Source organism: Petromyzon marinus, chromosome 10, assembly GCF_048934315.1.
Source record: "Petromyzon marinus isolate PM22_M1 ecotype Great Lakes invasive population chromosome 10, UKy_Petmar_22M1.pri1.0, whole genome shotgun sequence".
Lineage (NCBI taxonomy): Eukaryota > Metazoa > Chordata > Hyperoartia > Petromyzontiformes > Petromyzontidae > Petromyzon > Petromyzon marinus.
In genome coordinates, this window is record NC_133676.1 from 12632510 (window position 1) to 12658838 (window position 26329).

The window sequence follows — 26329 nt, forward strand, 5'->3', positions numbered from 1 at the left end:
GATAGGGCCCCCCACTATGGCACGCGGCGTCGCTAGACGGTAGAAGCACAGCAGCAGCGGCGGCGGCGAGAGGCTCCCTCGCGTAAAAAAACAAAAAAAACTATCTTTTTGTTTGCACGCCGCCGTTCCGCGGAACGGGGGGGGGGACGCGGTGGTGCGGGGAGTGGGGGGGCCGCTTCGCTCGGGGGGGGTGGCCGCTTCGCCCGGGGGGGGTGGCCGCTTCGCTCGGGGGGGGGGTGGCCGCTTCGCTCGGGGGGGGGGGTGGCCGCTTCGATCGGGGCGCTGTCGCAGCGGGAATCCGCGACCGCTCTGCGGAGTTGAAAATTGCCAGACGGGCTTTTACGCACACGCACACGCACGTGCACACACGCACACATGTCGACGTGAACACCGCGGATTTGTGAACGGCAGTGAAGTGGGGGGAGGCTGCCGGTTGGTTTCTTTTTGTTGTCGCGCGGCAGAAACCCGAGTGAATTAATGACGTTGTTTTGAAATTGGAAGCCGCAACATGACCGGTCGTGTTTTAATGACGTGCGCGGATTTATTTTCCTCTCTCTTCTCGGAAGCAACGGGGGGGGGACGGTTCGACTGCTCGCTCTGTAAGTGGAGCGAGCGGTGGCGCAGTGGTTAGCGCTTTGAACCTGGCCCGTCTGAGTTCGAGTCCTGGCACCGGATAACATCCGTGGCGAGTGACATCTCCGCCAGCCCGCACTGACGAGCGTGGTGAAGTATGGTCAAACAAACCCCCATGCTCGACACGGCGCGGGGAGACGTACATCCAGCATTGCATTGACAACGGGCTGTAGATTATGAATTGTAAGTGGCACCCTTACAATCTTGTTATCCGGGTGTCGTGGTGCTCGGCTGTGCTGGATTGCGCAAATCTTTAGAACTGTCGATTGTAGAGTTTGTGAGTTTACTCTCCGACACACCGGTGTGCTGAACTAGTAACTAATTGGCACGTTGTTTACCTGACAAACCTTACTAATTGTCTGTGTGGGTTTGTGGCGGGTTTAATGACACATTTATATCTACGCGATCTAACCCAAAATAAACTCTTACGGATAACATTGGTCGTGAAAGCCTACGTGTTTAAACTCCTAAAGCCTGCAGGGCTGTGCGAGGCGTCCTCGAGACGGCTATATATATAGAGAGCAAGTGGATCCCAGCCACCGTTTAGTACTTGCATGCATTGTGTGACCACCGAGGCTTGCCAGGTGCTGTAGGCACGGAGGAGCGAGGTGTGGTCAGGAGATGGCAGCGCTGGGTATCACCCCCCGTCAATCCACTCGCTTGGCCGTAGATTCCCCGATGTTAGCAGGGCCCTCCTACAAAAAGAGCCTCCGAGACTCTCTCTCCTCCGTGGCTTTTCTTGATAAGCAAGGGCATTGTTATATTTTTTTTTTATTCACCTCCAGCCGGCGTGCAGATTGCGCACGAGTTTCTACGCGGAGAGCTTCCTCATATCGCCGTGGTCATTCATATGCTGATGCGCCCTGTTCTCATGGCAATGGACTCCGCTCATTGTCGGGGGGGGGGGGCACCTGGTTCCACTTTAAAGAGCAGACCGCACATCCGCCGACAGCGCAAATACACCCACTCAGCTCTCCACGCTCGCCCACGCTCGCAAGTCGCCCACCCGGCTGGACGTGCAGCCACTTTTGACGCGCGAATTCGTCGATTCGAGCCGACTGTGTTGAATGTAGCGGCCTGTAGTGGATGAAGGGAATTGTACGACGTGCAAATTGACGATCGTTTGTAGCCTTTCGTCGATCCACCGCTGGATGAGGAAGGCCCTCTCGACCGTACGTCACGCTAGCGACTGTGGGTTGATGTAAGACGAGGCGCTTAGCCTTGGGAGCATAGATGTAGAGTACAATAATGTATTTAGCAGCACTGCCCTCCGTCTCTCCTACCCATCAAATGGCTCCGTAGCAGCCTGTAATAACCTGTTTGTGCATGGTAGGTCACCCATCCAAGCACTATCCAGGCTCTAACCTGCTTGGTTTTCGAGATCCGATGAGACTGGGTTCATTCCGGGTGAACTTGTCAGGCGGTCTCGTAATAAATGCGTAAAATTGCGTGTGTGTATGAACGTCTGTTTTCAGTTCTTATATATCTCGCATATAATGGGTTCACATGACCCCCACAACTGCTAGTGGCCGGCCGCTACAGTCAGCGCATTTTGAAAAAAAACAAAACCTCAATCGAAACGTGGTCACGAATCATGACAATGTATTGCGTCATCAGGGAGCGGGGTGAATTGCAATTGTGGCTCTCGCCACAGATATGTATCCACGTTGAACTTCTTTAGCTATAGTTGTTACGACTGCGCGGCTCGAGAATACGACGAGTTTGCTTTTAAGGTTCGTTGCCCCGTTTGTTTTCGGTTGTGCCAGGCATGGTTTATTTGAGGTTCATGAATGATTATTTAAGTTATTGATTCCCCCTTTTGTTTCGTGGCTGCCAAATGTTGAGGCTCATCGTGAGTTTTGACCCCCGCTTGTCATCCACGCCGCGTGGCGCGTGTCACTGTACGGGAAGACACAAACCCCACAAAGCAAACAGCGTTTTGTAGATGCAACCCACGGCTGGCTGCCTGTCATGGGAATAGAACAACTCGCGTGAACTCTCTGCTTAAGCCCTCTCGCGGCTAGCAGGCATCGGCATTTAGCTCCGCTGGACGTCACGCGGGTTTTTAGGGGCGGTTGTTTGACCATACTTCACCACGTAGGTGAGCGCAGGTTTTTGTCGTGTGAGGAGAGTCCCCGGGACAACCGCTTTAAGATATCGCTCGCACGCAGAGATGTCAGCCGGGACCGAGAATCGAACTTGGGTGGGCGGGTTCATCGAGCTAAGAGCGGTTAGCTAACAGCTCGCTGCGAGACTGCCCCACCCCGTAATTACAGCACTTTGTTTATTTACATTGTACTTTGTCGTTCCCAACCCTCTTCTGTTTTACACACTTTAATTTTACTTTCCCTGTTGCCAGTTTATCTTCTTTAAAATCTTTGACGCTTAATATCTTCGGGTCTACGAAGCCTCTCGAGCTGAAATGTTGTACATAGACCCCTTCATCTTGCGTGACAATTCAGTATTTAATTTAAATTGACAAACAAGGTCCTGCCGATCCTGGGCCTATTCCTGTTTTTTATTAACATTTTTTTTGCACTATTTGAAATATATTAGAATTAATCCAGACAATAGTGAACTGTTGATATTGTCTGGATTGAACTCTTGGAATGACTATGTACATATACACATTATTTTTACAAGATAAACGTTAAAATACATTGGTAAAAAAAAAAACAAGATTTTCGGTGCCGTGCACTTTTAATCTGCACTCAAAAGTAGAAAACATATTCTTTTGACCCCAGAATTAATCACATTTGATGTGCCGCTAAAGTGGGTGGCTTGCATGAAGAAAATTAATCATATCGAAAGGAAACCACCCACTTTTATTCAGCACATCGAATTGTATTAATTCCGGGGTTAAAATAATGTATTTTCCTGCTTTGAGTGCAAATTAAAAGTGTGCACATTGAAAAACGAGCCTTCTACGGAATTTATTGAGCTCTCCCTTAAGTGATTTTTCTCAATCGACCTTCAGCAGTCCCACGTCACGCTCATGGTCATTAACACTGCTCGTCAAACTTCACCCCACTTCACCAACTCTCCTCGCATGTCTCTTCTCAACCGTTAATGTTTAATGTCATACTTTCTGACTGAGATGTTCTCTTTAAGGAGGGGGGGGGGCATCCTTTAACCTATATATATTCAAACTGAATCGGAATCTTTATTTAGACTGGAGATGTCCAGTATGGATGGGTCCGCAAGTTACAACAAATAAACAAAATACCGATAGGAGTGTGAAATAGAGAAAATGGTAAGCAAGTCGCTAAATATAAATAAGTTAAATATTAATTATAGGAGTCCGATTTATCAACAAAAAACAACATCAAAACAGTCCCAGACCCCCACACCAAGATAACCCCACGCAGTCGTGGCTCCTCGGTAAAATGGCACATTGACATTGTAAGGATCAAAGTGGCAAATGTGTCCAGCGCTAACCTTCTGCTCATAAATTGCCTGAAAGCGTCTTAAATTTTTTAAAAAACTTTAAAGAAGAAAAACCCAAACGCAAGACCCGCCTGCAAAGAGCGCGAAGACTCAAGTGGCTTTCCCGGATAAATAAATATTTAATGTTTTAATATTTTGTATTTTTCCCCACACACATTTGTCCAATGGCAAACGCGGTTGCAAGACAACACATTTATTTAATTTGTGTTGTCTCGTAGCGTGGTTGCGTACGATAATAGAAACGGACTGCCGAGCTGGGCTTAATCTCCAATCTCTTTCTGATTATACTGCACACCCACACACAGATACACAACGATAAGTAAGTGAATCATAAGTCCGTACTTTGTAATACGCAATTTTCCAGTTGAAAAATGTCAACAACTGCGTGTATAAACATTTGCATATACACAGAACTTGTAGATTTGACAATAAAAGACCGCAACCTCTTCACGGGAGACATGGGATACAGATGAATACAAAAATAAACAAGGAAGGTAAATGATGCATACACATGGCTTCTGCAAAGCTTTTCGGCACATGGTTGTCCTCTCTGAGGTATTTCTCCGTGATAATAATTTCTAATAATAATAATGAAAAATGTTTTCCGGTGATACTAATAATTTTCGATGATAATAACGCTTTAACGTTCCAAGCCGCGCAGTGACATCGCCATCGCACGTCACGTGACGGCGTGAGATGACGTCGCTCGCTGGTCGGGGCCATACCTTTTGGCGCTGGTTTTTTTTGCTCGCCATGTTTTTGGTCAAACTTTTAATCGATTTGGTCCTATTTTCCCCGGTGTTAGTCTCCAATAGCAACACCGCTTTACACTGATATATCCTTCACCTTGGATTTGGATGGTCTTTACGCGCGTTATTGTGCCTCGCCGTCTGTTACAGACTGACAGAGCTAATAATGCGTGAATGCGTTCAATCTTACGTGTAAAGGATTAAAAAGACCATCTCGAGACCTGTAGCCCATTAGCCTACAAGCCTCGCGGGCAAATGTTTTCCATCGGCGTTTGCTCAAGCGGGGCGAGCTGTGGACGAGTTTCGACTTTCTGAGTGTCATCGGCAGTAAGAAACCAGTTTTTGTTTTAAACAGAATGCTGGACATGTTTATTTTGTTGTAGTACGGAGTTAGACTGATGGACTTAATCTAAGTTTTCTTGTGGTTATTGTTGTTTGACTTGCATCCCACTGGGGTTTTTTGCACACAGCGTTGGTGTGCGGTGTTTTTTTTCAGGAATATTTTTGCTGTTTTTTTCATGGATTTTCTGTTTGCACAGTCACACATAGTCACTTTAAGATGTTTTTTCTTGTTCGTGTTTTTGTTTTTTTTTGTTTATTTTGGTTGCACTCGATTCAAGAGCCGAATGGCTCACAGGGCTATACCAAAATAAAGGAGCTGAAACTGAACTGGTGGCTCCGTCAAACGTTCTCCCTCCCTCCCTCATTCCCTCCCTCCCCCCCTCCCCTCTCTCGCCACTCTGCTCAAGATGAGACGCCGCCACTGTAGTGGGTGACGTGCTGTGGAAAGGTGAAATAAATAAATAATGTATGAGCAAGCGGAGAGACTTGACCTGAGCTCTCCCGTTTTGCTGCAGGCGGATGGCATGGGGCCCTCAACGATGCTTGATCGGTTTACAGGCGCTAGCTGTAAACCGGAGGGGGGGGGGTGGCGCGCCACCGTGATCGTGCGGTTAGCTTTGCATTCCTTCCTGCACGGAGTGACAACACTCGAGCCGCGAGGAGAGTGCCATTGACCGCGTTTGTCGTTGCGAAACGGTGGAAGGGTGAAACACAATTCTCGGTTCGTCTCTCGTCGTCGTCGTCGTCCCCGTCCCCAAGCGGGGGGGGGGGGATAATGTTTCTTGGCCATAGCAACGGCCGCCAGACGGCGTTGCGATGGCCGGTCGGTTGGAAGACCGGCGGCGGAGCGGCAGCCGGACGAGGGAATGTGGCCGAGGTGGACGTTGAACCGTGGAGATGGAGCGATGAAATGTGCTCACTGGCTGGCACCAGACGCTGATTGTTGCGTCACGTGACCGTGGCGGCGTAGCGACGGCTTGGGTTCAGGGGGGGGTGGGGAGGCCTAATCCAGCAGCGGATAGATCGTGGCTGATGATAATAATCTCGATACATTTAAACTTACTTGTAGTGAGAACGCAACTGTACAAAAGAGAGGGAGAAACGCGAGCAATACGAATATGAAAATAGGGAAAAACGAGACCAACAAAGTACAATGGTGACCGTGAATTGTGTCAATTGGTCACCGTCATCACTGCTTGGGTTGCGCATTGAATCGCTGCTTGCCTCATATTTACCCAGGCGCCTTTCCTGGCTGTCCTGCTTTTGGAATATTTTGCCCGTTCCCTTGTTGTCGAGTACTGTTGTGCGTGCGGAGGGGGTGGGGGGGGAGACTTTAGTGTGTGGGGAAAAAAAACAAAGCCACAGCTTGTCAGAAATCTGTTTGTTGTACTGCCTCCCACAGGTGGCAACTTCCTCGTACCACACATGGGTGTCTCGTGCATTTGACTGCCCCCTCCCTCCCATCTCTGTGTGCTCCACCGACTTCCATCTGGCTCGCTGCACCACCACTGCCGATTGGTTATTTGGACGTGGGGGGGGGGGGGGTGTGGAAGGTTCAACTCTTTTCGCCGCCTTGCATCGCTGTCTCATCGGGTGGTGCCAAGCTGTCGGCAAAACACATTCTGTACGTGTCCTGCACCATTACGCTGCGGTGGCTAGATGTTAACTCCCTTGCCTGGTGTACAGGAGGTCGTGGGTTCGATCCCGACCCTTGACGCCTGTATATTTGGAGTTGGCGTGTCCCTTCCCGTGGTCGCGTGGATTTTTCTCCGTGTCCCTTCCCGTGGTCGCGTGGATTTTTCTCCAGGTCCTCCGTGTTTTCGCTCCACATTTACAATCAAACAATTATTCGCCTTTTATGCATTTCCACGTGATAAGCCACTTTGTTGAGTTATCATTTGCGATGGCCATGTTGCTTCTGAAAAACACCTACATCGATTAGTGGGCCTTACCTGGTAAATTTTTTTAAAAAGTAGTTTAGTTGAAAGAAATGCAAAGTTGACTTTTTGACCCTTGGTTTTCAGAAAACAAAGTGACGCGGGACGCCGGTGGGTGGCTCAGAGTTCGGAGCGGTGAGGCCGGGATAACCGCTGACATTCAAGGGGGTTGTGATTTTATTAAAGACCCACTTTGGCTTCCACCCTCTGGTGATTTCGTTAGGGGGGGGGGAAGAGGTGGTGTTGTTGACATCACCACCTCCATGTGGATTTTCGTAAAGTTTGGCAAAAAAAAAAAAATCTGGGTGTTAAACAGATGGTAAATCTATCCCATGCCCCGAAATGTACGTGCACGCACGTGTGCGAGTGCTCGTGTTGTGTGTGAATTTTTTGCGTAGGGAGGTTTGGTGTGGTGGTTAGCGCACTGCGCTACTAATCCAACGGCCAGAGTTCGATTCACGCTCACGGCCAACACCGGTGACATTTATCTGAACCGGTCCTCTGTCTCCCCTATGTCGACTCAGCCTTAAATTAGTCCCTGGTGCAGAGTCTGTAAACATTGCCACTGGGTAGACAAAGGCGGCTGGGTGTGGTTCTGGCCACCAACCCCCCCATATGTCTGCACGCCCTTCATAAGGCCTCACTGTATATAACAGCTACTTGCCCAACAGTCTGTTGATGCCTATACGAGGGAACTTTGTGAATTTGTTGCACTCAAGAACCTGCTTGCTTTTGAGACGTTTAACACTGCAATTCAGTTGGTAAAAATCTCGACGCCGTGGGAGCTTCGCTGTTTGCGTGTTTACGCACAACTCTGGATTTTGTTTGGTGCACTCGCACATATTTACAGGTGCTGTCATTTGTGTTTCTTAAACCAGAGATGCTGGTAGCGCGATGCACCAGTGTTTTCTGCTTTGCACAGGTATTCCTTGAAGTGGACACCTCTGCTCCCAACATGCTCTTCTTACTAGGTCTTCAAGGAGACCTTTTGCTGTGAATGAGTGAGTGAGGCCGTGGGTGGAGATGATGGCGATGTTCAGGGAGCTGCCTCATGAATTGTCAACTTTTACTGAGCCTTTTTAATTAAAAAGCAGGGATGCGAATTCGAACCGATGTCTGCTGCCAGACTCCTATGAAATTTGGATTTCCAGCCAAATATTTGCAGTAAACGCGACTATTTTCCCCTCCCGGCTAGTTGATGGATTGTCAAAGATTCTGGGTCACGATTTACTTCCAGGATAGTTTGTGTTGTTGCTGTTGCCTCATTTCCCCCCCCCCCTCTCGTTTGTATATTTTTTTTCTCATTGGTTATGTATGTATGCAAGTATGTTGAGCTTCTTTCGCACCGTACGTAGCCGACCGTGCTTATCGGAGGTGCGGGAGAAGGACAACAAACTAAACACAAAAATCAATTCTTAAAGAAATTGGCTTTCAATCTAGATTGAAAAGTGCATAGGCTCGAGTGGGGTCCTAATGTCGGAAGGAGAAGAGCTGTCCAGACGGCCGCAGAAGCGCATCTGCGGTGGACATCTTCGCTCGACGGTCGACCAGAAAAATCCGCTCGTTGGCCGTCACCGGTCGCTGCACTCAAGTACCGTTGCAGCGTGGGAATATAATTTGAGTAATTTGTTGAAAGGCAATTGCGCGAGTCATGTTGCACTCGGCGGAAGCAAAGTGCCCAGAGAGAGTGTGCGGGGCCTTCACGTCGGCTGAAAATCGCTTTTACGCAGTCGTAATTCGGCTTACCGCAGTCCAGCACGATTTCGTAAAAACGATGATCTAACTTGTTTTCTGCCACAGCCCACGTGCGCTAGTGTGTTCGCGTAATTGCCCCACGTGAATAATTGAGTGTCGCATGCACGATGTCCTGCATGTATGGAGGGATCGATATCAGCCGGTGACTTGCTGGGGCCTTAGATGCCGTAGTTGTATGGGCAACGCCTAGTCATGGGTGTGATGATGCACAAAACTTGTGCTTATTTTGAATATACTGTCATTGTTTTGTGATCCCTACAGCCGCTAGAGACCACTACATTTACCACGATCATACGTGTTTCCGAGTTTTTTACTTAAATCTTCATTATTTACTTAAATCACCAACCAAAATCATGACAGTTTAATCGCTGGGAGGGATTCGTGAACTTGTGACCCTTCCCTACAGCCAGTAGAACGACTGAAATTACTACATTTATTATTTTGCAGCCTGTTTTAAAACAATGCCCTTTTAAGGTGTGAAGTAATCACAGTTATCAGCACCTGCGTCCACCACCACCGAAGTGGCAAGAGAAATAGCAGTTGTGGGTTTATTTGGAAAAAGTCCATTCTAGACAATGTGCCTTTCCGACTTCTGCATCCATGCACAAGATTGCGTCGCAGAAGCCAAGGGAACCATCCCCAGGTGCTCTTCCAAGGCATCCCGAATTTCGGGACTGGCTCGCTCACCTTCCTGGGTGGGTGACTGGGTGGGTGCCTGGTTGGCTGGGTTGGCGATTGGTTGGATGCATGACTAATTGGTTGTGTGTGACTAAGTGGCTGGGTGTTACTGAGTAGCTAGGTGCCTGGTTGACTGGATGGATGACTCCTATGCAGTGCGTGCGATTGGTAACTGGCTGTGTGCCTGGGTGGGTAAGTGAATGGGTATATCTGGGTTGGCTGTATGATTGAACCCTTGGCTGGCTGGTTGAATTTTTCGCAGGCTGCTTGGCTGGGTCCCTGGTGGGCTGTGTATGTGGCTGGGTGGTTCGCTCGTGGGTTGGTTGGTTGGTTGGCTGGGTATCTTGAGTGTGGTTGCGTTGGTGGTTGGTTGTTCCATGGTTTCATATTTTGCTCGTTGGTTGATCGATTAGCCAAGCTGGTTCGGATGGGTGCCTTGTTGTTCACTGGGTGTGTGGCTGGGTGGGTGAATGGGTAGCTAGGTGGGTGGGTTGGTTTGCTGCGTGGTTGATTCCTTTGCTGACCGGTTTATTAGTTAGCCAGCGAAGCGGATGTCAATGCGACTATAACACAGTCAGCAAATTGCCTGCCCAACATTGTGTTCACATGATTCAGGTGTCTGGCACACGCCAGCTTGCCTGACTCTTCACTTTAAAATTGACCAGCTACACAATTCGCGCCTCGCGTGCGTCAGCAGCGTTTAAAGTCGGTTGAAATTAGTTCACGATCAACGCCGGTCCACTTGCTGCTGCCTGCCCGTGTGTGATATCGCAGAGTCGCGCGCTTATTTTTGAAGCGTGTGTCGCCGCTCTCACTATGAAGCCGGTTTTAAAAATAGACGCGCATTTGTCCGTCCGTCCGTGTCGGCCCGTTAGCCGTGCGCGCGCCTTCGCCGTGAGCGATGAGCAGCCATTCAAGTAAAGCGTGTGGCCAAGCCCATCTGGGACACGGTGAATTTGCAAGGAAAAACATTTTAAGTCCCCGCCGCCCTCCCCCGTACCCCGCTCGGTACGTGTGTGCAGTCCTCGTTAATTATCGTAATCCGCTTAAGCAGGAGGAGTCCTCCTGTGGGGGCCCTGTGCTGGACGAGGCTTCTGTGTACGCCGGGGGAGGGCGCGTGCACGCTGTCCATAACCTGAAACTCCCCTCGGCTGCCGGCGCTTCTCATCGTCGTCGCGTGCCATGAGCTCGCGCAGTCAGCCGTGCCGCGAGGGGTCGCGGCTTTCGCCGGCCCAGCTGTGCCGCGAGGAGTCGCCGCTCACGTGCTTGCGGTTTTGAGCTGAGATTCGAGTCTGTAATGACTTAGTCTCGTTTTTACCATCCGCTTGGATTTCTCGTTTTTAGTTTTCGGTCTCGTTTAGTTCACGTTCTGTTTCCCCCTGCCCCACCCTCCGAGCCTGAATGTGATATAATGTCAGCGCGCGTGCTCGTGGTGTGGTTTACTGAAATTGTAAATATTCGATTGGTCACACGGCACCGTCCTGGGGGGGGGGGGGGGGTGCGGTGGCAGCGGTGGTGGGGGGCATGCGTCATGAGCGTAATAATTGATGCGATGATTTAGTTGGGGGGGGGGATGAGATCCAGGGCAGCTCGTATCGTCACTCATTCTGTTTGGTGCTTGCTGTTTCTTTGACGTTGCCTGTCTGGTGCTCCTTGCCCCCCATTTCGCCTTGAGGTTTTATATGCCCCCCCTCCACTGCTCTTAATTCAAGGTCATGCTGACCGGGCTGCCACCGGTGTACAAGTGAGTTGCAGAAAGTCTTGGGGAGGTGGAAAAGAGGATGGTGGGTGGGTGGGGTGGGGAGGTATGGAGAGAGAAATTGGTTTCGTGTGTTTTTTAAGAAGTCACAGTTGCTGAGCACAGGCCCAAAGTTCCGATGTGCCTTCAACGAGCTGTACTAGATGATGGTCGACACGTTCCTTGAATTGAGCGAGGTTATTTTAGGAACTTTGGGAAAAGGCACAATGATGCGAGGGAATTCCAGAGTCGAGCAGCGTGACGGAAGGAAGCAGAGAGAGAGGTGTTTGTGTGGACCTGCGTGACGGAAGGAAGCAGAGAGAGAGGTGTTTGTGTGGACCTGAATGTGGGTTCGATCACCGCAAGCACTGCAGAGTGCTTGCGGTGATCGAACACACGATGGGATGAGACGATATAGTCGGTGTGATAAACAGTCCTCTCTACACGAGCTGGAGGAATCAATCGGCGAGGCTCGGAGGAACGGTAACCATGGTTGTAGCAATGGAAGAGTGGAGAAGTGCGTCTGTGAGGACTTCGGCGATGGATATTTTCACGTTTGATATCACAGCTGCCCTGCGTGCGTACGGGAGCGGGAATAGGTTGTGCGTATGTCGCGTTCCAGGCGGGGCCTTGAGGTTCAAAATCAATATTTGCGCACCTTAAGAAAATCGCTAGTTGCCCGGGACGTCTGCCCGTTGGGGGGAGAGAGTGGAGAGATACTGTGCGTGTGTGCGTGTCGATTGATGTCACCTTCGTCGTTTTATCACGTGATGCCTCCCATCTTGTAAGCTTTCTTTTACTTCTTAGTGGAACCAAAAAAATGGTTTATGCCGTATACATTCATGACAAGGTTCTTTTGTTTGAAAATTTAGCCAACCAAAAAACGCTGGCGGGAGGCTTGTGAGAGCGCGTGTGTGTCCGTGCGTGCGTGTGTGTCCGTGCGTGCGTGTGTGTCCGTGCGTGTGTGCGCTTTTGTTCAAAAGGGCTGATGCGGGTTTCGCGAGCCTCTGATGATGCAGCGCTATGAAAATTAGAAAATTCCTCAGGGTCGCTTGTGTAAAAAAGAAAGTATTTCCAAAGTGGTTTTGATAATGGCCTGTAACACAATACAGCACCCGGGCACATTCATGCGCCAGGTGTAGGCATTTGGGACCATTTTAAATACAATAACCAAGAAAATGCAGGGAGTGTAACACAGGCGTCCCCATCATGATCATCATCATCATCCATGATCTCTCCACTGCTGGATCAAGGCATCCCCAAGTCGCATCCATCCGTCACGGTTTCTCAATTTCAACAATCGATGTAGCTCCTTGCACGTGAAACGATTTCGCCGCTCCATCTCTTGCAGAGGGACGTCCCTTCGCGTGTGTCCGCCCCGTCCTTCCACCATCGCTTCCATCGCGAGTCCCGACCACCGGCCATCATCCATCCAGGCGACGATTCGTCTCGCCCAAGGACACTTCCCTTTCTCGAGTCAATGTCTCTCGTTTACGGGCTTGTTTTTATTTCTCGCTCCTTAAGGCGTGCGCACGTTTGACGGCCCCCAAATGGAACGGAACCGAAGGGAACGGAACCCGAAGCTGCGCGCGCACGCATGTACGTTGAACTTCTTTCGCGCCGTGCTTATGCCAACCGCGATTACATAATCGGAGGTGCGGTGGGAAAGGACGGCGAACTTATAAGCGCACGCAGACAAAAAAAAAGCGGGAAGCGTTGAGCGAGGCGCGTGCTTCGAATCGCGCTGACAGCAGCCGCAGGTTTTAATGAGTTAAAACAACCCCTGCAAGCTGCTTAAAGGCCACTCCATTCACCGAAATCTAAATTGTTTTTTTTAATTGAATCTCCGTCCTGCATTGCGACCATTTACCAATGACCAGCGTGGGTGAATCGGTCTCCCGCCCCCCCCCACCCCCCCCGCTTTTTAAGGCATCGGCAGAATTTCCACTCTCCAGGTGTCGATGTCTCGACACCACTAACGCGTTCCCACAGCGTGGAACGTGCACCGTGACAACACAAGAACGCGCACCGTTATAATGTGGAACGCGCGACGTCACAGCGCGGTTTCTGAGCGGTCGACGACGGACGACTTAAACCGCGCGGTTTCTGAGCGGTGCGGTGCGGTAACACGGCGGCCGTACCTTTACCTCGGTTCTTTGTCCGCCACTGGATGACTGCAGACCGTCGTTGCACTGGAAATGTGATTCAAATTTGCATTTACTGCATTTATCCCATGTCACCTATATCCTGTGTACAGAAATTCCTCGTTTTTAACGCGGGCTCTCTTTTCCAGGAAACCACCCAACTGCGTTAGATGAGAAATTCCCGTATTACGATTGCGATGTCTACATCAAACAGCACACTTTGCACAGCGTGCTGTAACGGTCCACCCGTGCGGGCAGTTGCGAGTTCGTGGCGCGAGGGACTCTTGCCGGTTTGGCCGATAACCGGGAAGGCTGCCGATTTGAGATCCTCGCACGTAGGGCGGGCAGTCGTTTGCCTCCAACCAAATCTCACGGATCTCGTCGGTGTCTAAGCAGGGGGGGGGGGGCTAAGCCTGCTTAATACTCCGATGGGTATCGAAGCGAGCGGGGGGGGGGGACTACGAGCTGGGTGGGAGATAAGTGCCGAGTCTCACCCACACCTCCGTCTTAGCATGGTTGGCTACGTACGGTGCGAAAGAAGTTATGCGTGCGTGCGTGCGCGCGGCTGGGTTTTTCTCCTGGTTCTCCGGTTTCTTCCCACGTGATGGTGCTTGACGCACACCCCGTGGGTGGAATTTGGCAGACGGCCCAATGTAGGCAGGGGTGAGATGACCCTGCGGAGGCTTTTCCCGAGTGAATCGTCGTCGGCGTCCTTCAAGGGGGTTGCACTTTTCTGCACGTGTCCCGCGGTGCCTTTGCTGCAGTGGGACGCGCCGCTCGCGACCGCCCGTGCCGCTCGCCCTCTTCGCAAATTGACGTTCGCGGTTCGAGTCCCAAATGCATTTCAGTATTTATTTGAATTTTAACATTGTGTGGCTTCTGGTGGCTGGAAGTGGTGGGGGGGGGGGTCACATGAAACCATGATAAAAATATAAGGTGCTGTAACGTAGTAATTTTATCAGTCAAATGCTGTATGGAGGCCCTCCCCCACGTTTGCGTAGATTATTTGTGACTATACGTCACCACGCTGGTTGAAGGGGAAAGATGACCCAGGAACCGGTCCAGTCTTAGATATCACTGATGTTAGCTGTGGCCTTGGAATCGAGCCCGGGCGGATGGGTCGAAAGTGCGAAGTGCCGCTTGCCACCCACGATGACCACCCCTCCGCTCGCGCCGTGTACACCACCCACACAGTGGACTGGCTGCAGCAGCGAGCTCGCACGCGGTGGGACACCGGCTCTCGCTCGCCAGAAGAATCGCCGTATTAGCCGGCGGAACCGACGCGTCGATTTCCACACCCCCCTTTGTTATTCACCGCCTATTACCCCCCCAATCCCCCCCCCCCCCGTGCTTTCACTGTTTCAATCAAACATTGCGTGCAGAACGGGGCCGGCCGGTTGACCCGGGCGTGATTTTGAGTGCAGCTAGTGGGGTCGATGTTTGTATAGTAGCCGGGAGGAGGAGGAGGAGGGGAGAAGCACTGACACATCGACACAGTCCGTGTCCTCACTGTAACAACAGGAAGGAAACCACAGCAACTCGGAACCTGCCGTGTGCGGAAATAAGATTTGGGTCTCGTGACCGGTTTTTAACGTTGCGCAATCTGCCACCCCCTCGCTTTTGCGGTTACCGCAGGGCCCGCAAACGCACCAAGTCGCGCAACCGCTCGGCGCCTACAATAAGTGGCGATGCGCAGAGGCCGCTGTCAATCCACTGCTGGATGAATACCTGGTCCGGTGCACGTCGGTGAAGGGAAGGAAGTATGAGCACTCGCCACTGACCGTTTAGCCGTGGCCGGGATTTCAACTCGGGTTGGCAGGTTCATAGCGCGGTGGGCTAACCACTGTGCCACCGCTCCAATGACAACATTCTTTGTTTTGATACATTTCCTTTTCAAGGAAAGCCTTGGGGACACATTGTTCAAATATATGTGCAAAGGAGGAGTGGTCTAATCCTCTCGTCTTCTACAGCAAACGATGAACTTTAAACGGCATTTAACCAATAATTGCATTTCTAGTAATGTGTATTTCACATGTGGAATAGATCACAGTTCAAAAGAAATTACATGAGCTAATTAGAATATTTATTAATGCTGGAGGAATGCGATGAGCTATAAAGCTCTTTTTTTAATGGCTAAGTAGCAAATCGAACTTTTATTTAAATTCTGACTGGGAAGGAGGAATATTTTACTTTAAACTTGAGAGGTGCACTGCTGTTCCGCGTATGAAGAGCAGCATTGTAAAAAACAAGAACAATTTCCCAATGTAACGTTTACTCCAGAGTTATAACATAGGAATGTCGGGGCAAGTGGTGTTGAATCGCGCTGGTGGTTTTACACGTGACGTAAACAAACCGGATCGACTCCGCGGGGTTAGAGCCTGAAAACTGAGCTCGCGGGCCACGTAGCTTCGCCGCTGCGTTGTTCGTGACGAGCCGTTTGTTCGCGTCCTGGGTAACGACTAAACGCTCGCAGGCTGCTGCAGAGTGGCCCATCTCGCCATGAACGACACGTGCAGCAAGGGCACGACCTGTCGCTCGCGCGAGAAGCGTTGGGCGCTCTGTTGTGGTCCGTCGCGCTTAGTCCGTCGCGCTTAGTCCGTCACGCATCGACGGGGTCGGGGATGCAAAGCGACCCTCACCCCCCCCCCCCCCCCCCCCGTCTGCTTTTGCATTCAGAAGTGAGAGTTTGCCTGCTTGCATTGCTGGGAAATAGAGAAGTAGCGATTCGTCGATTTATTTTTATTAATTCTTAAAGCTCGCGATAAAAAAAATGCAATGATTCGCGTGTGCGAGAATTTCTACTTTTCTATGAATGTGGCCATGTTTGTTCAACGTTACTTCGAGGAAAGAAAGGCCGTGGAATTTTCCACCACTCGCCGCCCACCCTCCCCGTACAGGAAGCACGCTTTTGGTACAAGAAAATAAATTGTTAATAACCAAGCTCCACACTTGCTTACATCCCAAGTGTGCAAAATGACTTTTCACAATTGGGTAATAAAAAAGATGGCAGCACGCGGCGCGCTTAACAGACACCTTCCCGTAAACGCCGAATCGACCATTGTCCCCCCCCCCTCCTTCCTTCGGAGGCGTTAGGGTTGGCGTGCGATGTGTACGGGGAGGCTGCATGAAAGACCAGCTTGCGGAACAATAGTGCCGTGTTGACGCAAATGGGTGGAGTGCTTCTCCTCACTTGTGCGAGCTTCAACGGTACGTGTGTGGGTGTGTGACCTCAGGTGTGTGCGTGCGCTCGCAGGAACAAAAGATCAACATTCCTAGCTGCTGCAAGCTTAGCTTTTCATTCCCTCGTGTGAACATAACACCTCTCCCGTCTAAGCCGCGTAATGTGCACGGCAGCAATTTCCATGCGTTTTATTCTTGCGATATATTTCTATCTTTTTTTTTTTTACACCTCAAGTATTTGTCGACTGTCCCATCGTCATCGTGGCGCCAGACGGAGCAGTGCAGTGAGCAGTGCACCACGCCGCTCCTTCCCGGCGAAGGCCACGACACGCAGCCGCTAGTGCAGTGTGCGCAGTCGAATGGAATGTTGAACTTCTTTCGCACCGTACGTAGCCGACCGTGCTAATCGGAGGTGCAGAGGGGGGGGGGGGCACAACAAACTAAACAAAGAGCAGTTCTAAAGGTCCGGATGGCTTTCCCATGCCCTGCGAAGAGTGTTCGTCGAATGGCAATTGAACCGAAACCGTTGGCCTCGGAGCTGCGATGAGCCAACATTTTTTTTTTAAGTGACGATCTAAATTTAACACGAGGGAATTTTGTTTTTACACGTTCCACGTTGTCACCGGTTGACTGTGGTGGTGTGAGGCCTCGCTCACCACGCCGGAGAATTTGGCCGAGTCACGGGCAGCGGAAAGCCCAGGGGTCTCCGCGGCGCGGCATGTCGCTCTGTGCCCTGACCCTCTGAGTCACGAGGCCACCTCGCGTGGACTCACGGCACACGACCCCCGGTAGTCTGAGTGCGATTGACCGAGTGTATTTTGAATGTGTTTTGTTAACTGTAAAGTCCTTCTCTTCCGTTTGTCAAACCTCTCAATTTGCTTGTATTTTCCCAGACCTTGCCGAAGTACGTTGGGATTTCTTTTGTTGATCTGTAAAAAGTTGGGAAATCGGGAACGTGGGGAATTCCTGTTTGCTTGCCTCAATTAAATAACGTAAATTAAAGGAGATTTTTTTTTTATTTAAAGCTTTCGTGACTGCAGGGATTCATATTCTTGGTTCTTTCGGTAAAGTCACGTAGAAGGGAAACAATAAAATAAAAAATATATAAAACAATAAAATTCTCACGACCTTTCGACTGGAACACAAGCAATCATCATCAGGTGCTGTGGTTTTCACACCTGATGATGATTGCTTGTGTTGCAGTCGAAACGTTGTGATAATTTTATTGTTTTATATTTTTATTATTTTATTGTTTCCCTTCTACGTGACTTTACCGAAAGAACCAAGAATAATAAAAGGATAGTTTACTGCACTTGAAAACCTTTGTTTCTTGTTCATTGTTGTTGATTTCCCCACCCCACGTGTGCAATCGGAATGGGTAATGAATTAGGCTTGCAATTATGCACCTTCAGAAATATGCGGTATTATTATCCAGTAGCTTTGGTTCATAGGAGAACTCTTGAGGCCTGTGTCAACGGCAGAAAAAAAATATTGTTAAAACAAATGGCGTTGCCAAAAGCTTGCTTATTTACAAGACGGCACCATGGTGGAGCATATTCAAGAATGTGTAACACAACCAGTGTGTTGTGGAATATCATCAGGAATGAGATGTACACGTTTCCGTTATATATTTCTACGTTAAAAAAAAATGTGTTCGTGCAGCTTATTGGACATTTAGACCACTTATTCATACAGTGACCACCTCTGAAAGTATGAACATTTTGTTGAAACAAGCAGACCCCTGAATCAGTTGTAACATTTTGTCTCAACAGCAAGTAGGATTGCTCGAAAATGCCGCTGCTTTGCCAGATGTTATTGGCGTGAGCGCTGATAACGTGACAATCTGATCGGGGTAATGAACAGCTTCCTCTCCGTAGAGAGCGTGGCCCATGGGAGGCAGCGCAGTGTTCTGCGAGCGCAGTTGGAGGAAGTTTGATGACTGGCGGTGACTGGCGGTGACTGGCGGTGACTGGCGGTGACCAGCGCTGACTAGCGCTGACTCGTGCTGACCAGCGGTGACCAGCGATGACTGGTGCTGACCAGCGCTGACTAGTGGTGACCAGCGGTGACTGGCGGTGATTGGTGCTGACCAGCGCTGACTAGTGGTGACCAGCGGTGACCAGCGATGACTGGTGCTGACCAGCGCTGACTAGTGGTGACCAGCGGTGACAAGCACTGACCAGTGGAGACTGACGGTGACTGGCGGTGACCAGCGCTGACTAGCGCTGACTCGTGCTGACCAGCGCTGACTAGTGGTGACCAGCGGTGGCGAGCACTGACCAGTGGAGACTGGCGGTGACTGGCGCTGACTAGCGCTGACTCGTGCTGCCCAACGGTGACTAGCAGTGACGAGTGCCACCAAAGTGGCTCGGCAGCGAAGTGGGGGGGGGGTCCATTCCTAACGGATTAACCGGCGGGCCGGATTAAGCCGAGATTGCCGGCACACGCACGTCGGACGGTGAGTAATTCTGGTCAATTCAAGGCCACCCAGTGCACCCTGGTAAATGCGGGTTGTTGAGTCGTAACGTCCCCGTCGCTCGGGATAGCGGCTCACCGGGCTATATTTGAGCACTGCCTGTCGAACGTTTACTCCCCGGCGACGTTTGGCCCGAGCCCAAGTGCTTGCTCAACGACTTGCTCTCTTCTTCGAGTCTAAACAAATCCGGTGCCCATTCGGTGGCACTTTCCGAATGCTCGCGCACGCTTGACCGACCGTTAATATTTAAAGGCCGTGCGGTAATGCGACGCTCACTTAGGAGGACCGTCGTGAAATATTAAAATAGAGCGGCTTTTGTCTCATTTGGCTGCGGCGAAGCGCGAGCGGATTGGCCGGAGTGGCCGACGGGAGCTGGCGGCCGGGCTCCCATCGCGAGCCGGGATTGGCGGTTTGGGCAGATGGAGGTATTTTGAAAACGTCCGGGCGCCTCGTGGCTCCGCCTATGGTTGGGGGGGGGGGGCGGCATGAGTGGGGGGGTGGGGGTCGCGGGGGTGGGGGGGCTTCTAGAAATGGCGTTGGTGTTGGATGAGTGCCGGGTGACAGCATCCTAATTCGTGCCGCCCGAAATAACCGAGCAGGCTAATCGTCTTAACTTAGCCGCGGACGCACTCGTTGCTGCTGCTGGCGGGCTCGGCGTGACTCATCCCAGAAGGATAAAACCGGCTGCGGCTCAGACGCTCGCCATAATTTCTTCGGCAAGTTGCGTGTGTGTGTGTGCGAGTCCGGAGCCTCAAGCCACACAGGAATTGGCCTCCCTGTCTTCTCGAACATCGCGGCATTGAAACGAGAGAAGTTGAGGCTCCCACAGCTCCGCTGCTGCTGCTATTGCTGCTGCTGATTACGAACGTGATCGCTCGAAGACACCGAGAGCCGAAGGGCGATCGGGGGAAAAAAGCCTCGAGTTCAGCGAGCGATCGGAGAGAGGGCTTCAGACTTTACTGGTAAGAGCTTGAGTGCAGGCGTTGAAGTCTGGAGCCGATTTTTTAACTGGGATTTTTGAGTTTTGAGTTTCATTCTTGTTTCTCTCTGCAATGGGAAGAAAAAAATTGGCAAGTGACAGCACGTGTGTGTATGGTAAAGTGCTCGGCTAGGAACTGGATTTGTTTTTATTCATTGACCTGGCTTGCCAAGTGTACGGGTGGAATTCATGGATTAGGTTTTCTCATTTTCATTTTTCTACTGCTTTATCCAAGATTATATGTTGCGGCTTTTAGAAACTTCATATAGAGCGATCTATTATTGCCGAAAAGGGTAAAGCCAATACTTTTTTCATTAGAGAGACTTTATTAATAAATAAAAAACTGACCATATATTGCTGATATAAATTGTGACGTAGATAATCTTTCACACACAGACTACAGGCCCACAGGTGCTATTCTTCTTGTCCACATAAATACATACACCGCAGCAAAAGAACCACTTACCGCCTTTTGTTAATCCACTGCTGGACGAAGGCCTCTTCCCTGCTGTATCGGTCAAGTCATGAAGGGGTTGCTTGACCATACTTCACCACACCGTGAAGTGCACGGTGGGTGGGGGGGTAGGACCGGTTCACTCGCTCTGTGGCCGCGAGGAGCGGGCGCCGTCCCCCTCTCCAACGTTCTCTCTCTCCAACGTTCTCTCTCTCTCCGCCGCGTATCGCGTTTCCGCGCGCGAGTATTTTTGGAGGCTGCTCGCTTGCGGGACGGCGTATGTCGGGACTGCACCCACGGCGGGTTGGGACCGAGGCTGTGTGGCTGAGAGGGCCCCGGACCTGATTTATGTGGCGGCCCGGCGGTGGAGGGAAGTGGCTGGGGAGGGAGTGGGGAGGGGGTCTCGCGGAGGCGCGGAAGAGAAGGCCTTGTTTGTGGGCCCCATCGGCAGCCTGTAAATAGACGATGGGTCGGCCGGTTAACGAGTGCCCCCGGGGCAAGACTTACATGGCGACACCTCCTTCGTGAAGACGAGAATAGACTGCCTTTATTATGGAGCAGTCGTGCCCCGGTGCCGAGACAAATCTCTCCTGGTGGCTTCGCTGGTAAAATGTGTCGACCCATTCGTTGACTCGTTCGTTCGTCTGTTGTTCAACTTTCTTCACCGGGTGAAGGGAACCGTCGAGATCGAAGTTGTATTTTTTTTCCAAGGGAGACCTCGGGGTGAGCGAGCGATCGGCATCGGGTGAAGGCGCGTTCCTTGCGTTCGCGAGTGGCTTTTTGTTATCTGCAGCTGCGGGGGTGGGTGGGGGTTTCGGTCCCTTGTGAATTAAATGAACGCTCGAAGCCAACATAGGGAAACACAACATGTGTGTACCTGAAGTCCCCTGCTCAATGATGCGAATTACGTATCGACTCAGGGATCACTTTGCCGTGCTGATTTGCGAAGGGGTGTTTTGGTTGGGTGGGCGGGGGCAATTCTTTAAGAGCGCGTCAAGTAACGAACAACAAGTTGATTTGTACAGCCACGAGTAGCGAAGTAACAACAGCTTTATTAAATTTCGACTTAAAGCTTTCGTGGCTGCAGGAATTCCATATTCTTTGGGTCTTTTCGGTAAAGTCACGTAGATAGGGGGGTGGGGGGGGGGGTGACGATCGCTTGTGTTGCGATCGAAACTTTGTCGGTTTTTGTTATTTTCTTTGAGCCTATCTACGTGATATTCTTGGTTCTTTACCGAAAGAACCAAGAATATGAATTCCTGCAGTCACGAAAGCTTTAAATCAAAATCTATCTACGTGACTTTACCGAAAGACCCAAAGAACAAGTTGATTGTACATCTACTAGTAGAGGCCGACCAGCGTTCAAATGTGCGACACTCAATGCCGACCATTCAGCCAGGAAAGGCCCTCCCTCCCTCGCTCGCTCGCAGGACACCGTTCTCAGGAGCGTGTTGCATGGGGATGATTTGGCCGCTTCCGTTAACGAGCGTTCTATGTGGGAGGAAATCTGAGGAGCTGGCGGTGGCGAACCCGCCACGCGTCTAAGTGGGCGGCGGGCTTGGCGGGGTTGCTGCCGCTCGGCACTGCCACCTCCGGTCAACTCGCAGCGCCATCCATGCCTCTGCACCACGCGGGGAAGTCCCGGTGGTGGCCCGACCAAAAGCGAATTATCGAGGATAGCTTGAAAATGGGCACAGGTTGTTACCATTGCATCGGTGGCGGGTGGTGGCGGTGGTACCCAGGTGAAAAAGGACGTTGCAAGCGACTCGTAGAGAGGAATGTGCTCCTTTTTTAAAACCACCACGTCTGTCGTGACCATCATCATCGTCACCAAACAAACGCCGTGTTGCCTTCAGAAAAGGTTGGTTTCAGCTCGATTCCCTGAAAAAGATTATCCTCTAATAATACAACAACCCTTTATCAATCCACTACTGGGTGGCTGATGGATGAAGGCCATCTGGCGCCACGTTGATCGTTGGGGTTGTTGACCCTACTTTACCTCGCTGGTCCATGCGGTTTTGCGAAGGTGGACACCAACGGTGTGTTTAGGTATCGCTCACCGACGTGGAGGGTATCCGGGAATCGCACCCGGATGAGCCGGGTCCGATGAAGGTGCAGCGTGCTCACGACTGCACCGCCATCGCCGCTTCATCGCTGCACGTGCACGCGTTTAGAGATCCGTATTTAAAATGTAACTTTAGCATTTGCCTTTCAATAGCGGGTAAGGCATTTCACTTGGACTACCTTTTTGAATACCCGTTTCATTGTGAACGTATCAACCGATTCGCGTAAACTTTGGCGAGAGTTTAAAGCGCGGCTGAACGGCGTCACGTGGATTTGTATTCGCCGTCGATGTTATAGCGGCGTCAGCGAGGCCTATGTGATAATAATCACCGCTTATGAAGCCTTTTTCATATTCAAATGTCCCAAAGCGCTGTGCGTTTAAAAAAAAAAAACCCTCGCAAGTATCGAATGCAATCTAAGCGACGTAGTAAGCTGATAATAACGATATCAATGACCCGTGCCCACGTGGGTTTAGTTTCCCTGCCTTGCAAAGACTCTGCACACGAGGAGCCCGCCTCCCAATGGTTAATCCTTCTCTTCGCTGCTGTAAACATTCTTCGCTTTGCATAAAACTGTTCCTGTTTGCCATCCTCCAGACAACTAGCATCTGTTCATTGTTCACGCGAAAGGGGGGCCCTTTGTCAATCCACTGCCGGGTGAACGCTTTGCCATGCCGTGTCGGTCGTGGGTGTAGTTTGACCGTACTTCCTCACCACCCTGGCCGGTGCAGTGTTTGTGAAAGTGGGGGAGGGGGGGGGCGTGCCCCGATACGGTTTGGATTGATATCGCTGACCATCACCGCTGCCGGCCACGCCCGGGACTCGACCTCGAAGCCGCCAGCGACGCGGCTGGGCCAGTGCGCGAACGGCCGCGTCGCCACTGCCGCCAGTGAAGGGCTGACGAGCGTATAAAGGTGACCTCATCGAGGACGCGTGATGAATTTCTAAAGGGGACCGTCCGTCTGCTCCCGTCAGGTTCAGCGGTGAAGCCACCTCGCGGTGCAGGTCAAGACTCTGCGCACGCGCGCGACTCCAACGCACGTGCGCTTCGTGGGCTTCACGCGACTGCGATTCCTGGGAACTCTGAGAATAGTCTGGACTCGTTGCCCTGTGACCCGGCCCCTTCCCACCCCCCATCCCATACTGACGGATTTCAATGGGGTGACAGATTCATCGTCGCTGGCCGGGAGCTGCGACATCGATGTCGTCCGTCGCTCCAACGAGAGCGCCGTGACTTCATCGCGGCGCTGACGAGTGTTGTGACATCGATGGGGGGGAGGGGTGGGGGTGAAGAAGAGGGGGGGAATTTTGATTTAAAGTTTTCGTGACTGCAGGGATTCATATTCTTGATTCTTTCGGTAAAGTCACGTAGAAGGGAAACAATAAAATGATAAAAATATAAAACAATAAAATGCTCACGACGTTTCGACTTCAACACAAGCAATCATCATCAGGTGTGAAAACCACGGCAAGAAAATTTGAAAAAAGTGGCGGGTTTTTTTAACGTTAGCACCACGGAGAGCGATTTGGCAGTTATTCAGATGGACGAGTCCAACTTGGTAACATTATTTTCGTCTCCCCCCTCCTATTTTCCGAACATAGATGGACTCATCCATCTGAACAAACTGTCAAATCGCTCTCCGTGGTGATAACGTTAAAAATAACCACCACTTTTTTAAAATTGTATTGCTGTGGTTTTCACACCTGATGATGATTGCTTGTGTTGCAGTCGAAACGTCGTGAGAATTTTATTGTTTTATATTTTTATTATTTTATTGTTTCCCTTCTACGTTACTTTACCGAAAGAACCAAGAATATGAATAAGAGGGGGGAAGTGGGGGGAGATGCATATATTACAGCCAGAGTTTGGAAAAGAGCCCAAAGGAACAAACAGTCGTCATATTACAATGCTCTCATACTCCGTGACAACAAGCGTTTTGGTTGGGGCACGTGTTTAAACACGTTTAAAACGATTAAAACGTTGAGCTTTTGTTCAAGGACTTTTTAATATAGTCGCTAGTTCAGAAACGATATCTTCTTTTAAAGCAGAGGAATCCGATGAGCTGTGAACCCCTTTTGTCACAGATGTCCAGTAGGGGCGTGTCAGCAAGTTACATTTCAGTTATCCAATTGTCCTGCATTAACCCAAGCAATCTTTACCCAAACAGTCTTTGCCGCACAGAGGCATTCGGTCCAAATTCCGTGGCGGTTAACGAGCGTTGGGCGATATTTTTTTTTCTTCCACGAGCCTTACTCCTGCACTCCATCCACTTCTCGCTTCGGCCGGGCGGCATCTACTCGTGAAGTTTTTTTGTTTAATGTCGCGATCTCGCTCTGATCACTGGAGCGTGTTCGCTTGGCGAGGGACGGTAGGAGCGGTGCCGGGTTGAACAGCGGTGGGGGGGGGGGGGGGCAGTGTAACCCGAGCCCCCGGGGGCCTCGCCTGGCACGGCATCTCCTTGCCCCGGTGCTTATTTTTGGGCGCAGCCCGAACGCGCGAGGCATGGATTTCTATCCTCCGGGTGGCAGCGGAGGGGAAGCTGAGGGCCATGATGAATGAGCGGGGGGGGGGGGTAATGTGAGGAAGATGGGGGGGGGGGGTCTCTCCCGCTTTTGTGTGGCCGTTGGACCCGTGGCCGGCGCGGCGCTGGGCTGCTGCGGCGGTGACGCAAGCGAGAGAGTAAAAGTGTTCCCCTGCCGCGGCGAGAGAGAGAGAGAGGTACAAGCGATGAAGTCATAACGCGCAAACATAATGCGTGCGTGTGGAACGGTAGCACGGTCTTGAGCTCTCGCTGCGCTACGAACTCGGCGATCCAAGTTTGGTTCCCGGCCACGGCCGGCATCGGTGGCGAATCTCTGAACACGTCCTGGGGGGCAGGGGGGGGTCTGTAAACATAGTGGCCGCGCCGGTGCTAGTCGCATCTCCCCCCGTGTGTGTTCCATGCCGGCGTTAATAGATGCTCGTAAACAGCACTTGCTCCAAGCGTCTGTAAAACGCGATGCGCGTGGCTAAGGCCCCGCTTCTTGTAAAAAAAAAAATGAATTATTAAGGAATAATGTCCAAAGCGGTAACTTTGTTTATTTTGCTAAATGTGTTATTGGCGGTCGAATTCGCAGTTGGCGCGAGTTGTGCGTTCTTGTGAATGCTATATCAGCATTGTGTCCACAATTGCTACAGAGCTGCACACATGCGAAAATAATTAGATGACGTGGGCGCACTTGCAAATCTCGTGATGGTTGGGTCATTCTTTATATATATAAAAAAAATCTATAAAATGATTCGTTTTGTATAGCATCGTTTCAATGCAAATTGCGTCTCGCAACCGCTGATGAACCACAGACGAGCTGGACGGCTGCCATGCGGTGAGCTGGCGCCAACAATTTGCTCTGCAGTTCTCTATATATTAAGATGTTTTCGGACAATTAGTGAGTTTATACTCGTGGAAGAAAATCGGAGCACTCGGAAAAAACAAAACACGTGCATGGGGGGCGGGGGGGACAACCCTCCACCCCATAGACAAGGGACAGATAATATCAGTCCACGCTTTGCTGTTACTGCATTCTGCTGGGTGGACAGAGGCGGTGGAAGTGTGGGATTTTTGAAACTTGCACCGCTGTCTCAATTGCCGCAGCCGGCAGATGGAATTGAACCGGAGGCCTGTGGATTGCAAACCGGGTGAGCTAACCATTCCACCAGAACAGCTAATGTGTGAACGTGTACGATGTGGTACGCTGCTGCTATGTAAACGTAAAT

The 26329-nt window shown here is 50.9% G+C and overlaps 1 protein-coding gene across 8 annotated transcripts in view; it reads left to right on the forward strand.

The window, feature by feature from the left end:
- LOC116940875 (uncharacterized) overlaps positions 1 to 26329 on the forward strand; it is a 65032-nt gene that overhangs the window by 14597 nt on the left and 24106 nt on the right. For 3 of the 8 annotated variants that reach the window (XM_076066179.1, XM_076066180.1, XM_076066181.1), the window contains exon 1: positions 25222 to 26251. The exons of 2 other annotated variants lie outside the window; for them this stretch is intronic. In XM_076066179.1, the coding sequence (XP_075922294.1) occupies positions 25905 to 26251 (347 nt within the window). In that variant the 5' untranslated portion in view covers positions 25222 to 25904. Of the gene's footprint in view, positions 1 to 19619; positions 20042 to 25221; positions 26252 to 26329 lie in introns of those variants that run through there. 3 more of the 8 variants (XM_032951184.2, XM_032951185.2, XM_076066184.1) reach the window with 2 other exon arrangements.